Here is a 15,663-nt window from a genome sequence, read left to right on the forward strand (position 1 = left end):
AGATACTTCTCTGAATAAGTTCACAAGAAAGATACTAGAAGTCAACAACCCTAAATCCACTATTGCCATAAAGAGGTTAATTACCTCTCCATGCCTGCTTTCACTCAAAACCCATTGAGGTGAAATATGTGGTTATCTCAGGGAGGACTGGTATCAAGCACGCTCCTTAAGGTACAGATTGCTGTGAAGTATGGGGTTCAGTGTAAGGTCACAGCACCAAGTTAGGCATGTGGGCAGGGGGAGGACACAGAAGATATCACATGCCTGGGCACCTGGACAGATAGGAATTAGACATAACACCATTGCAGAGACACTTAAGACTCCAAGAAAATCAGGCAACCCAAATTTTAACAAGGAAGAGTGGTCAGGCCACTGCCCATGTGAGCATGCGGAAGGATGCAACAAGCTGCTGGGACACAGCAGAGAGAAAGCAAGAGAGAGCCCTTCCCTATCAAGACTCAACTGTGCTTTGTCCTTCCATTGCTTCTACTTTATATGTTATAAACTCTGTGACAACATTGTCTAGTTTGGATTCCATGAATAAATGTATTTTTAACTGACCCTATCCTGACTTGAATTAAGAGCAATTTCAAAGCAACTGGATAATAACAAGACTTTTCTCACCCAGATCTGTGCCAGTTTATTAAGTGGGGTGCTAGAGAGACTTCAGTAAGCTCCTGCACTCCCAGCATGTTCTCCACACTGTGCCCCAAGAGGATTCACGTGAGCCAGCTCACAGAGAGGAAATTGCTCTTGTTAAACCAAATGACACGGTTGATAAAACTGACAGCCTGCTGGGCTCACTCATCCTTTGTGTGCTTAAAAGCTTGTCTGTTTTTTCCTGCTATATTGCTTGGCCTAATCAATATTTTTCCTCCTCCTACAAACTGTGCTATGTTATTAACCATGTGAACTTAATCATAATTTTCTCTACATTACACAAGGATAACATGTTTTAAGAGGCTGGGACAGAAAAAGCAAAGAATAAGGAAAAACAGCTGCTAATCCTCTGTGCCAGCAATATAAGACAATTACACTTCTAGAGACATCTGAAAACTTTGCAAGCCTCACATCTGATAGATCAATTAAAACCAGATCATGATCTCAATGTGACAATTCTACCCATTCGGGATATCGCAGCCGTGGCTGACAAGCATGTTTCAGTCCATCCCATTTAAGAAGGTATTAAGGATCCATTGTAAACATTATCCACATGAAGATAAGCATCTATTTGAGAGCTCCTTTGTCTGTGGGCCTCCCCATTAGGTGCCCTTGCCTCACATATATCTGAGGGCACTGTCCTCAGAGTTGCTGGTTTACCCTCTTTTACAAGCCACTGCTGCACCCAAGTGCTCTGTGGCCATGTCACGCTGGCATCATTGCTTCTGTCCCATGGGGTGCAGGCATAGGAGCATCTCTTCCTGGTATTTCTGCTTGTGGGTTGCAGGAGACAGCATTGTGATACCTATGGCAGGGAAAGTAAATACTGGGTGTAAAGTCCTGCAGAAAGAAGTGGCTTACTTTAAATAAAAGCAGAAGTACAAGAACATAGAAGACAAAGCAGTGAATGCTTGTCTCTCAACTTTCTCTGAGAGACATTTGACTTGAACAAAATGATTTTGTTCTTCAGTCGTGGTATTTCACTCTTTTCTTCCTTGTTAAAGAACAGTTTGCTTTGACTTTGACTATTCGCACACATTAAGAAAAGCCCTTCTCCTGTGAAAACATGTTTCTTTGATCCTTTCACCTGCAAAGATTTCCTGTTCTTTTTGAATTCCTCAGTTTTATTGACCACGACCAACATCTGGTCTTTTTGCTTTGACGCTAGAGATCTTCCTTCCTTCCCCCTTCTCTCTCATAAAGAAGCTGGAGAAGTTAACAAACACTAGCAGCCAGCTCAGCCTCCCAAAGAGTTTCTCTTTGGCAAGCTATCAGTAAGGTTTAATGACTAACATCCTCCCATTCAGGCAGGTGCTTGCTGCCCACCTTCCATGGTGGAGCAGTTCTGGAATCCAGGAATCATACTTGGGATGGAAAACTGCTTCAAAGAAGGGTTTCTGCCTCAAGTAAAGGTACTTGCAGAATATGCTATGGAGCTCACTGTCTCACTGGCCCAGCACCTGCTTAGTTCTCTTCATAAATAAGTTACATTACACAACAGATAAGATGGCTAAATCATGGCAATTTGCATTGCTAACAGAATCTCTTCAATAGTACGTACCCAGGTCTGCACCCCAAACCAAATCTCAGGCTGGCAATTAATACTTAGAACACCCCTGAGTTAGTTTTTGAAGAGTCAAAAGAAGTTACAGAAAAGGTAAACTCCTTTCATGAGAAATCCACTATCTAGAGATTAATCTTTCACAGACACATTCCTTATCCAGGGGAACTACAGAAAACAACAGAAAGAATGATGCATTTCTGTGGAGGCTGCAATTAGATGTTTATTGCCAGTGATCTCCAGGGAGTTCATATTTATTTTGCTGAACATTTTACTAACACTGGGAAAATATTCTATTTTCCTGAACATTTGCCCTTTGACATGTTGCCAAAGCTCTAAAGAATGATGAATCACTCGTTAGTGACTGTGATGTTACTATTTCTCGTTTCTAACACGAGAAATTTTTGGTGCAAAAATTTCAGCTATCTTACAGTGATCACGCAATGGGACTTTGTCTCTGTGTACTTGAGCATATGGGAAAGAAGTGCATGAAGAGAGAAAAGAAATCAAGAGCTTTATGGTAAAGTTAGGCAATGGCATGTAGTAACTCATATCAATGGGGCTGCATTGTAAACCTACATGACAGTGGGATCCATGCTGAAAATAATGGGGGATTGCACGGGTGAAGACAGGAGTTCATTAAGAACATCCAAATGGTAGCCATGCTTGAGCTGTGTGCTCAGAATACCAATGGGATAATCACATCATCCCAGGCACTGCTGCCTTTCAGATGCATGATGTGAGATTGCAGGATGGACAGGACACTGAGAAAATGTTACAGAGGTATGTGTCTGCCTTCATTTTTAGAAACCACGGGGTAATTTGGAATGGAAAGTGGCCTATTCAAAACTGAGTAGAGAAATGGTTCTTGCCACAGCATGTAGTTAGGCAGTGAATCCTTTCCACAGCACACCTCTGGAAGCAAAATCATAGCATTTATAAGATGGTTATTAGGGAAATTTGTAGATAGCAAGCACTCAGGATAACAAATGCTAAATCATAAATACTTTGGGAGTTGAATTAGTCTTGATCAGTGGAGAACAGGATGCGGCTGTGCGCTAGAGCAGGTTATCCAAATGATTTTATAGTCGTATCTGTTGAAATATGTGGTCTGGGTCATTTCTGGCAGGATGCTACACAAAGAGGTTATTCAGTCTCATGAGGCCTGATGATATTCCAGTAGACTTATGGACCCCTAGGCCTGAAAGAAAAATCAGAGACTGAGGAGCGAGGCTTTTTGGCAGAGCTGTTGGAGTCCAGCGCTGAAATAGCAGGGGATACTTCAGGTCAGTCCTGAAGTGCAGTGCAACAGCCATCCAGTAATAGAAGTTATCCATTATCACTCATGCACAAATATTTTGAAAGGGAAACTTCTGGACAGGCTCTGAAAAGCTGGCTGGCTCATCATTCTGATGAGATTTCCACAGAGAAGTCACAGTTTTTGCAAAGCTGCCAATTTTTGAGCAATCCTCTCTCAGCCAATTTCTTTATTTCCCTCCGCACACTACCAAACATGATTAGATCATATTATGAACATATTGCCTGCCAAATTTCATCTCCAGTAAATCACACTGAGCACTGTGACCTTATAAAAGAATCTTAAACTGATTAACCTGTTTACTCTGTGCCTCTCTACAGAGAAAAAAGTCCCACCAACTTATTTTGGAGTACTGTTGATTAAGACGTCCTAATTTACACTTTCTTCCTGTTTTTGCAGTTGATATGTCATACTTAGAAAAGGGAGACTGTAAAAGAATGCACTGGTTCCACCTACATTCTGACCGCACGGAGGAGAGGGATGATATAATGCTAAATACATTCACTCCATATCCAGGAATATGCAGAACTCTGTTATTTATATCTTATCATTCCCATTTGTTTACACAGTGACCCATGTGGCCGGTTTTAGTTGAGAAAATCATAAATCATTTACAGCAGCTCATCTGTGCTGGCCAGGAGGGCTTTACTTTGCTAACATGGCAGAAAAGCACTGGCAAATCCCAGGCACCAAAGAACAGATCCTCACGTGGTACTTATCTGCCACCCTTCTGACATCTGTACTCTGCACAAGCAGCCAATACTTTGCTCCATGATGAATAGTAAACACAACCAGTGTAATCTGTCCCATGAAATATGGGTTTGCAGACTTTGCATTTTATTTTTTTTGATTTGGCATTCGGTCTTCACATAAATTCACCAGACTGGGATGGGATTCATCTTATCTAACATCAGACATCCTAAATGTCAGTGTTCACAGCAAAGGCAGTAATGAAAAAGCCCTTTCTAGTGCCTGGAGAAGAATTCACCCTAATGCTGACTTTCAAAATGAGGCTGATAAACCACATACTGGTTCTCTCCATTTATAATGAAGAACATCAAAAGTGCTGACTGAGACACCTGCAGTCATCTAACTTTTGCTGAAATTGATACTATCCTCATGTCTCAAGTGAAAGGCCTGTGAAACAGCACAAAGTGTTAGAGACCAGGTGAGAAAAGCATTAGCTGAAGTATACCTTACGTTGGGAATAGGAGGAAGAATTCTCATTGACTGACTCTCACATCTATGTGTGAAAACTACTCACAGCTTTGAAGCTCTTATGTTTGCATGGGACTTGAGATACTAGCTTTACAAGTTAGTTGTTTAAAAGCCAATGTTTACATGGTGGCTCAGGAAGGATGCACTGCTCATAAATTTTAACAAACATTTTAAAAAGATGTGTGTTAAATACAACTGTGGAATACCAGCAAGAGAACACCAGCACATTTAATGCAGGAAGGGATGATATATTTAATTCACAGTTTAGCCTGTAGCCACATGGATCTAAGAGATTATTTAGAGTGGTGAACTCATTAACTAAACCATTACTGCCTGCAAAGGTTGGCCCCATGACTGCTCTGGGCATGAACTGCTTATCCAGACACCTTCTGAGGTAAAACCAGAGTACCATTACCAGCAACTACAGGACGGTATATCCCTGGTTGGTCAAAAGATGAGTCAACACAGGCAGGCAAGAAAGGGAGCAAACCAGATGCACAGACACCCCACAGGCTGTTCTTTCAGCAGAGCACTGATGCAGTCACCCATTTCAGCCAAATTTTGATCATCAAGAATCCTTATGAGCCTGCTCTGAAGGCCACTGAACTCACGGACCGACTTTGCATTCACTTCAGAGTACTTAGACCAAACTCTTTTGCATTAAAAATAAATGAAGAGAAAGTTAAAACAAATGTCACTGGCCAAGAGATTCTTCACACAGAAGACAGTGGTTGAATGTAAACAATGGAATTCTGGACAGATAGTAAAATATAAGAAAACAAATAAACAACACAATTTTAAATACTCTTCTAAAACAAATTCCCTACTGGATCTAAGAGTGGTATTTCTGCAGTCCTTTCTGAAGTGTTCTAGGCTACCTGAAGCACACTTTTCTGTGTAGACTTTTCTTTCCTGGCATGATAACGTGTGTTGGAGGATAACGGCAATTTGGAAAGGTCTCAAGGACCCATAAACAGATATGATAAGATAAAGCTACGCTGTCAGTAGGGACATGCTCTCATTGTGGTTTCAAGACAGAGGTAATAAAAAGGATGGAGAAATGTAGATTCTGTAGCAGGATGGTCCAGAATACAAGAGTATTCCTTTCTTCTACTGCTTATATCTATAAGATCAAAGTCCTGCTGGAAAAAAAAAACAGAAATCAGTATTATTTCTTTTCCTTTCTGTTGCTTCTCTTCTATGAAGAAATGTTTGCAGTAATAAAAATCAATACCGTGTCTGTCAGCATGCACACCACTAAATTCTAACAGTCCAAGAGGGAGACAATGGTACACTCCTTGAGTTCATCAGTCCTTAAGGGGAAGCAGCAGTGTCAATTTCTAATCCTGGAGGCCGCTACATACTCACTGAAAATCCCAACATGCCTATTCACAGTGAATGCTGAAGACTGTCTTATTTAGAAAGTATTGTCGCTCTTCCTGTATCTACAAAGCAGCAAATGGTCCAGCGCGTCAGTTGGTAATTCCCATGGGAAATCTGGTCTGATGAAATATATTTCTTTTTATTTGTTGTATGAAGCAGGCAGCACACTGCAAAATGAGAACCTGTTTGCTGCTGAGGGTGGCAACTGCTGTTAACAATAGCAATGCTACCATGACTCCAGGAAGCATGCCCAGCCCAGGACTTGGGCAGAAAGCTTTATATGTGACCCCCAATACTGTCACTTCTCAGCTTCAAAGACTTAAAATTATGTCACTTAGCCCCATTGAATTCAGTAGGATTAATGATTTAACCAAAGCTAAGCATATGCTTAAGTCTTTATTAGGTCAGAGCTTAAAATACCACTATTATCAGTACTGTCTAAGTATCTTCAAGGATATTTTAAGGAGCGCCCTTATGAACTATATGAAGTCTTCCATTAACTTGAATGAACTCTTAGCTCATGATTTTTGTGGGGGAAAAAAAAAAAAAAAAAGCCTTTTTCCTTGATTAACAGCTTCTAAGTCTTCTAAATCTCCTCAGCTTCCACTTAACAGAGCTATAAATAACAGAATTATACTAAGATGTAGGTTTTTTTTGATGGCATTAGATATGCAGAAGGGATTTCCTGATACAAACATATCCTACTACCCACTTCGTATGCATTCCTTAAAAGTGTGACAGTGATTTGACAGGTAGCAAAACAAATTTTCCCATAAGAACTAATTTAAGGGTGTTGGGTGGGATGTGATCTAAAGAACTACACCATTTAAATTTACCCGAGGACAGCATGTTACAGTATATGATCTTGCTGATTCATATCCCAATATCCAGGCCTAAAAAATATTAGTAAAAAAATTATTAGGAAGCATTTGCCATGATTTTATTTAATGTTTTTATGTGAAGCATCAGTTGGAACAGATGATAGTAAGAGGTTTTTTCCAACCTTAATAATTCTATGATTCTACAGTTATTCCTTGTAATTAGAATTTTACAGTTGCTCCCAGCTCAATTTCTTCACAGAATATTCCTAAGGACATTTTGGCAAATTCAACCTACAAGGACAGTGAAATTGAGCCTTAATTTCAGTTTTAATGGGGATCAATGAAAAGAGAAAAGGAGAGAATAAAAAAATTCTGCACTTCAAACTAAGCTCTTGATTTGTTAGACAGCACTGCTCAAATCTTACGTCACTCATTATTTAATTACAGTGCAGTTACAGCTCATGGTGAATCGTATTACAAGAAGGGTTACAATTCCACATTTCTAGCTTGGAAATGCAGATGAACTGGCTAGCTTTAAATTCAAACCAAATCTTCCACCTGTCTCGTTTTGTACATGTTGCTATGGTGAAGATCATCACTGACTGTATACAAAAGTGAAGCACAGAAGAATCACTGAAAGGAAAAAAGAAACAAAAAACCCACATCCAGACAGCAGGAAAAGAAAGTAACAGCTGAAAAATTAAAACAAAACAAAAAAACCCACCAAAACCGTATTACTTGTTAGGTGCCATTAAGGACTTCTATTCTTCTGGCCCTATTTTGCTGATCACCTGCCCAGAAATGTAATTGGAATCGTAAACTTTAAACTACCCCAGTTTTACTGACAAAATCTTTCTAACATATACAAGCATAACTATTGTCATTATAAGTCCCATTAGGTCAGGAGCTGTAATGTGTACTGGCACTACAGCTCCTTGCTCTTTTGGCTTCTCTCGTTCTCACCCCTCTTGCTTTCCTCAACTGTGATGTATCAGTCACTGAGGATTAACATCCTGCACAGAGCTGGGAATAGTTCGTGGAGCTTGGGCCAGAAAAAGCCTCACAAAGTGTCCTTGCCTGCAGGTGCCTGTGCAGGAAGGCTGCCACAATTCTTCTTGGTTCGCAAGTGCTGGATATTTCATTGCAAAGATTTGGCAGAACTTGAAGCTCAAAGGGCAAAGCCTACATTAAGTACTCCCAGAAAGTTATAAAATGCTCCTCAGATGTTGTAGTAAGGTCTGCAATTTCTTTTAAAAGCTGTGTTTTAAAGGCAAACACTTTGTAATCTCTCGTCTGGAAGGGCTCCCTCATTCAGCAGTAATAATTTGAGGGAAGGAATAAAACATCAGTGCTAATCTTTCATTAACTGCTGTTGCTGCTATTCTTAAAACTTCAGGTCTGAGTTTCATTTGAACTTTATTTCTCCTTTGAGATATAAGCCCTTTCCAGCCTTTTGATGGGTTCATTTTCTTTTACAATGTCTTTCAAATGGTTTCTTCAGAATTTGTACAAGTGTGATGGGCATTAGCAGGCAGTCACCAGGGTTTGTTCAAAACATAACTGTACCAACTGCGCTGGGAATGTGTTTGAGCTTCCATGATTCAAACTCTTTCTTTTGCAGAAGACTCTGCTGGTTCCAGTGGTAATTTTGCCTGTGAGAAGAGAGAAAACTGGGCTCCAAATGTTCATGTAAGAAGGATGCCCGGTGAAGGCATCCAATTGGTAACAGCACACATGAATAACAGACTTCCTTCCAGCAGAACCTCTGGAGCTTGGAATATCATCAAGGCCATTTGGGATGGAATGACCTGAGCAAAAGCCACAAAAGAAGAGTTTTCTGGTAATGTTCCAGGAAAAGAAACACAAGTTTCAGAAATAAAATCTTCACTAAACTTTCAGACTGAAAAAGAAAAAAACCCCCTTCTGATTCTGATAGAGTGATTTTATCACAGATCCAAACTGATTTTATTCAGAATTGTATATTCATAACTAGTTACTGTTCACTGTGTCTCCTCAAGTACTAAAGCCTAAACCAGGCATGTCCCACACGTGGCCTGCTGTCTGTTCTGCCCTGAGACCACCCTCTGATTCATGCTCATCATCATGGTGGCTTTGCCCCACCAAGTGGCCTGGCCCAGCCGTAGGCATGCACCCATCACTTACTGCCATTGATGCTTACTTACTGAACATCAATGCAATATTAATCTACTCTGGGCTGGAACCAGGACATGGGGAGGGTACAGTGCAGTGCTAACTCAACTTATGGCTAATAAGTTCATGGATTCTGACACATTGGCTAAACACAGCCCTGTGAGCAACAAAAACTATGCAGCTGTGCTTTCTGTTTTGGTAAAGGAATTTAAGAAAAGATTTCAAGACTGCCAAGAAATCATCAATCTTTTGGTGTATTTGTGACTCCATTCTCAGTTGACATAAATACATTACTTGTGAATTACAAACTATATTACGTATTTTATAACTGCTGCTCTGAAATTAATGAATTTAAATACGTATGGTTTAGGGCTTGAAGTCCTGAACAGGGGTGAACTTGTTCTGCCACTGGTTCAGGATATGAACCTCAGCTCTTTTCTCTGCTTCTCATTTTTTCCCCCCATATAAAATGGTGGCATTCTTCCTCTTCTTGCAGACTTGGCCATGCAGTTTTTTCCTGTCTCAGATTTCTGACGGTGGATTATTACAAGTTAGTGGTATTAATTACACCATAACTGTTCATCCAGAGGGTAATAATTAATTATCAAAGGGCTTGTTTTGTGCTATGTTGAAATGGATCGTTAGGTAATTTATAATGACTAGTAAAATATGTTAACTCAATCAATTTTTGCAGATCTGTTTTACAATTCAGTGTCAATGGAATGTAATTTTCAAGCCTGTACTTAAGTACATTCAGCAATAGGGCAGATACAAACACTGCAGCCAAATGCTACAGTGAGATTCCTCAGCACAGACACATGGCTAAGAGCTTTTAGCTTTCCTTCATGGAGAATTACATACAGACTGAAATATTTGGCTGATGTGATCTGCCTGGTTTGGTCTTTGCATCTTAATAGAAATACAAGAAGTGCATTCAGGAGCACTGTGAAAGCTGTCCACAGTCTCTCATGGGGCTAAAGCTACATCTCACCAAACAGTAAGTGTAAATAGGATATGTGCTGGGCAAAAAAATCTGCGGTATCGTGTTTCAATTCACTTTTTTGGCTAATTTGCCATCCTTGAAAGAGGCAGTGAGTCCACCAATGCAACTTGGTTTTCAAAAGGGCTAAATGAAGCACTTCAGGGTTAACAGTGAAAGTAATTATATTTTCTAATGAGCATTATGACTTCCCTTAGAGACAGAAAAAATAAGCAACGTCAAAGATCAGTCAGGTTTTCCCCTCTTTGTCCCACTCCTTTATGAAACAGACAGACCCGTATTCCATCCTAAAACCAACAGTGCTCCTGCAGGTCTCGTACTCAAGCAGGACAGAGGAATAACTTCAGTGACTCTTTTTCTGCCATGTTGAATGACTTGACATAGCAGCTGGCTCAAATAAGAAAATACTTGTGGCCTTTGTGGCTATTTTTTCTCCAGTAGTTCTGTCCCTTTTAAGAAACCTATGTATTAGGTCCTCTATGCTCAGACTTAACTCTCTGGTTCCCCATGTTCAGCCTCCTTCAGTGCTGAAAGATCACCCCCTCCTTCACACACTAAAGGCAGATTTGGGCATGGTCCACATAAAATATCTGTAAACTAACTTCTAGACTTAAAAGGATTTGCTACATTAATTAATTTCATTGTTTACTAGAAATACAGGCTATGAAATAAACTAATTGTGATTCCACAGACATTTAAAAATGCATTTCTTTGTGAAGATGTAAGAAGTCTCTGTTTTCAGAGTCTTAGCTTTTTTCTTAACAAAGAGGAGAGCAGCTAGTTGCAGTTGACTGAGTGGGGAGGAAAGGAGAGAAATTTCACAGGAAGATATGGGGGAAAGCATTAGTCAGCTTGTCAGGACACCAATTTCAGCTTCCTATGGACTTAGAAAAGACAGGTGAAGTAGGAGCAAAAGAAATGTGATAAAGAGCCCTGTGAGCACCAAGGTCAGAGAAGGAGGAACATGAGGAGATGGTCCATGGCAATGAGGAAAAGGTCTCCACACTACAGCTTATGGATATGCTAAAGCAGGTGGGTATTCCTTGAAAGGAAGTTGTGGTTATCAACAGTTACACTGTTGCAGCAGACATGCAGAAAGTCAAACAGCATCTAAGTGCAAAATACAATTTAAGTACCATGTTCTATGTGCCTGAATGGTCAAAAAATGGTCTTTTACATCAGCAGCTTCACTGGGTACTGTTTGCATCTTTGTTAAGAGATTTCGAAAAGGGCTCAAATATTTTGGCATTGGTTTATATGGAAGGTGTGCAAATACTACAAAGACTGTTCACAGTTAAAAATCGATAGGTTGTGAGGCAGACAAAGATAACCTGGAGAGATGTCTGGATAAAGGAATTCATCCCATGAAAGACCACCTGAAGGTGTAATGGATTTTCCACTGCAATAAACTACTCAAGGTTTCCATTGGCTACCGCTCACAAATTTTTGAGGTTGCTCAACATGCCTATGAGCTTTACAAACATCTGTAGGTATTTGTTAAAGCCTTTGAGATAGTTCAATTTCTACTCCATAGAAAATGCCAGTATTTTGTTTTTTACTCTTCACAATACATGTAAGTTTTGCTAGAGAAATGAAATAGAGAAAGTCTGTCTTAGAACCATGCAGTGTTTCCTTTGGATAGTACTGAAAAAAACTGTAAGAAAAATGTAAGGGAAAAAAAGTTAACTGCTAACAAATATGACCAGATAAAATCAGTAGCGTGTATTAATAGAAAAGGCAAAATGAAACATGACGCAAAGATAAAATCCAAATGCAATGGTCTCCTTTGTTTGGATTGAACGTTTCCTCAATATCAACATGTTCTGACAAAACATTTCAATTTTGCCAAAGTTGCATTTTCTGGCAGAAACAGACTTTGTAAAAAGCTTCTGACTAGCTCAAGTATCTGTATTCCAAGTGATTCCTTTTGTGTTCTGCGGTTTTCATCCACAGTGGGGTGAACACTTAGCAAACCTCATTCATTCATCTGGCCCACCATAAGGAAGTTGAGCTATTTTAGGCTTGTTGTAATGGCACACATATCACTTAGTAGGACCATCCAGTCATAGGAGTGTGGGACAGGAATCCCTCTGGGCACCCACCCACACAATGGCAGCTCCCTAGGGATACACCAGCCCTACATCTCCAGAGGGAGCTTGCACCAAGTGCCTCCTTCTGGAGACATCTGTAACTTCAGCTTATCCACAGCAATAGGGATGATTCATGAATAGAAATTCATATTTCTGCTTCTTCCCTCTTAACAGTATCTTTCTTTCTACGATGAAAACTGCTCTTTTGCAGCTGAACACTAAAAGCCAATAGATGCATCACAAAGGCGATCAGCTGCCAGAGTTCAGAAAGGGTTAAGGCAGCAGTTGGAGAGGTTTGGGGTGACGTCGTGCTTCTGGACGCCTGAGAAGTCTCTTGAAGGTAGTTCCCCTCTGGTGAGGATGGGAGCCAGCCGAGGTCTGAAATCCGAGATCTCTTGCAGCCTGGAGCTGGTGAGGTCCCAGTAAAAGCTGTTTGCCTGCTCTCCCTTCCTGAGCAGTCACACCGCTGCACTGGCCTGAGCAGTATGGAGCGAGCCCCCTGGACACACATAGGACTTACCCTCCTCCAGCTCCTGCTCATCTCCTGCTTGCCGAGAGGTACCGTAAGTGACCGTCTGCATTCCTGGCGCGGCTGAATCAGTGCCTTTCCTTCCTTCCATGTGGTCAGAGGGGTTTGAGCTCACGCACTGTCATGGGAAGTGGAAAGATCAGCAGGGGTGGTAAGAATAGCAGGAAGGGGCTCTGCTTTATTGAATCATTTCTCGCTGGTATAGAGAATATGTGGGGGGAGGTCTGCCCAAGGATGGTTTCCAGGCAAACTTAATAGCCTTAAAGAGAAACAACTGGCTGGATTTGTTTGCCAGTGGCCATCAAGAAAAGGGTATGCAATCACTTCACCTACTACTGCTTTATTTTCTTAACACTCAATGCTAAGGAAATGATGACAAAAAAAAGGCATTTAAGTCTCCGAATTGTAAAGCGTAATTTGTTTAGTTTGGCAAGACAGAGACTTTCCTCTCCAGCCCCAACACCAAGAATGAAGGCAGAGGAGGAAAAAAAAGTGTAGGAAAAAAAGAAAACAAAAGCCACACATTGTTTCCGATCTGGGCTTTAGTGCTGCCAATATTATTCTTTCGAAGGGGAAGCCTTGTTAAAGCAGAATAATCTTTTTTGTAGTCAAGCTTTGCTCCAGTTTCTGCTGAGCCAGCATGTTCAGTTTCTTCTTGATAAGGCTGAGCGAAAGGCATTTGCTGGTGAGTGCAGACTTGCTGTCATGTGGCCACAAATGGCTTTTTACACCTGGAAGCGGCTGCAGCCACTGGCACAGATGGCTGTCAGCATCTCATGGGCTGCTGACTGGGAGGTCAGGTGCCCCCCAGACTGCCTGCAGGTCGTAGTGCTGCTGGCAAGGTAAGCAGCTTGGGGGGAGCAGCAGACTAGTGGACATATCAGGCATGCAGGCAGCCCGTGATGGCTATAAATGATCAGTGTTAAGGATGGGGCTTCAGAGCTCACCCTCACTGAAGCAGAGGGTTTGCTCTGTGATTCCCTGCCTTGCAGTTCTTAGGGCCTGGGTGGCACAGAGACTGAGAGCTGCCAAAACTTTCCCCAGAGGTATCAATGCAAAGCACTATCCTATCTGCACCTATTTCTTGTTCCAGCTGTGGCCTGTCCCTCCAATACATGCCTGACCACTCCTAAGGACAGGAGGTGTCAGGCTAGCAGTTGGCTGCTGCAGAGACATTTGTTGCCTGCCTGGCATCAGCTTCTCATGCATGGGAACAGTGACTGCAGGGCAGGGGATCCCATATCAACAGCCATCCCCTGCCTGCTCGGTGCCTCTTACCCCACACACAGCAGCAGAGGAGCTCCAAGCCAGCGCAAGGACTCAACAGCACAATGGCCTTAGCATGTCAGGGCAGGTTGGAAAATAGCACTTTGCCTCCTCCCCACAGATGTATCCAATTTTTATCCCTATTTATCACACCCAGTTGCACAGGGCCTGCCTCAAGAGTTGGGGGCAGGAGTCTGGGGAGGTCTGGGAGTTGATTTTTGGAATAACCTTGAAGTGCAAGTGACTCATATTTCCTTAAAAATACATGTGTGTTTGTGTGTGCTCCTGCCTATCTTAACCCTCCCCAGTCTCTCTTCCCCTCCCCCTCCATCCTTTGCAAAGCGAAGTGGAGCCCAGATGCACTCAGAGGCATCCAGATGCATTCAATCTTAGCAAATGGGTTACTTCAGTTCACATGTTTAGCTTCCTAGCATGGACAAAGGCTGAGAGCCTCACTTTTAGAGGAAAGCTAGGGTTACACATGCTCAACCCCAAAGCTCCCACGAGCCCCCACGAGCCCTTCAGTACCCCAAGGTCGGGCTTTGTTATGCGGGCATCCCTTTCCTGCCCACAGGGTGTCTAGAGGGACACCCTGTAGCCCTTAGCCAGGGCTGAACTACAGCCCCAGAGGAGCTGCATAGAGTAAAACTTGGTGTGAGGGCTCAGAGATCTGCCTGCTGTCCATGTGGGCTATTTCTATGCAAGCAATGTTAGCTGCAAGTGTTCTGCCACCCTAATCCACATCTGACATAACTACAGCAAGAAAGCTCTTGAAGGTCTGGCACCACTTCTCCACATCTAGCTTGTTCCTGTGTTGTGTAGTCATGGGATTTCAATATTGCAACTGTTTCTTTCTCACAGGTTCCCAGATATTTCCTCTGTCACTCTCGTCCCCAGGTCTGTTAACAAAGGCTGGGCTCTCTATCCTCAAAAGCACTGCACACTCATACCTGCTTCTGTTCTTTCTTCTGCAGCACAGGAAAAACAAAATCTCTTCCCAGTCATACTAGAGTAACTCCCCTGGCCAAAATAAGCTTCTCTATCCCCAGAAGAAATCAAAGCCTGATGAGTAATGTAGCAACCTCTGCGTTTCATCTGTGTCCTGGCTGTTTGACTATGTCACAGCCCTTCTCACACAAACACACAATGCCACAGAGCCAATAACAAGATCAAAATACCAACTCATAATTACAGAGGATAATCTGAAGGAGGAGGAGGTTTAGGGCAGTTTTCATTAGGTTGCTTTCGATGTTAAAACACTCTGGCTATTGATAGATGATGGCCTGTAATTTAAATCTGACTATGGCAAAAGGACAGAAAGAGCAAGCTGTAGTATTTTGAAGGCAAGGGAAGATGCATGCTGAGGGGAAGAAGTAATGCTTTATATGCCTTAAGCTACTGCTACAGCTCTTTGATGAGCAACACCTAAGCACCACAAATAGGAAGCATAATTTTTACTCAGCTTTCCTTTCAGTTACACTGAACAGTTACTTGATTTTTATTATTGACTGAACAAAACAAGGCAGAGTGGATTGAGATAGATATGGGAAATTCCAAGGACTAGATGGAGACCTCAAATTTACTTCTTATTGAAGTAACAATTCTTTTCTTTCTCTTCTGCCAGAGTGTAAGTGCAGAGAGTTATGATTTGTTTATCACAGCCCAG

General features: G+C 41.7%; 1 protein-coding gene across 2 annotated transcripts in view; it reads left to right on the forward strand.

The window, feature by feature from the left end:
• The first annotated feature begins 12,657 nt into the window (after positions 1-12,657).
• The window catches only part of PAMR1 (peptidase domain containing associated with muscle regeneration 1), a 49,615-nt gene continuing 46,609 nt past the window's right edge, over positions 12,658-15,663 (forward strand). For both annotated transcript variants that reach the window (XM_015863605.2, XM_015863604.2), the window contains exon 1: positions 12,658-12,760. In XM_015863605.2, coding sequence (XP_015719091.1) covers positions 12,688-12,760 — 73 coding nt within the window. In that variant the 5' untranslated portion in view covers positions 12,658-12,687. The remainder of the gene's footprint in view (positions 12,761-15,663) is intronic.

This window comes from Coturnix japonica, chromosome 5 (assembly GCF_001577835.2).
Source record: "Coturnix japonica isolate 7356 chromosome 5, Coturnix japonica 2.1, whole genome shotgun sequence".
NCBI lineage: Eukaryota > Metazoa > Chordata > Aves > Galliformes > Phasianidae > Coturnix > Coturnix japonica.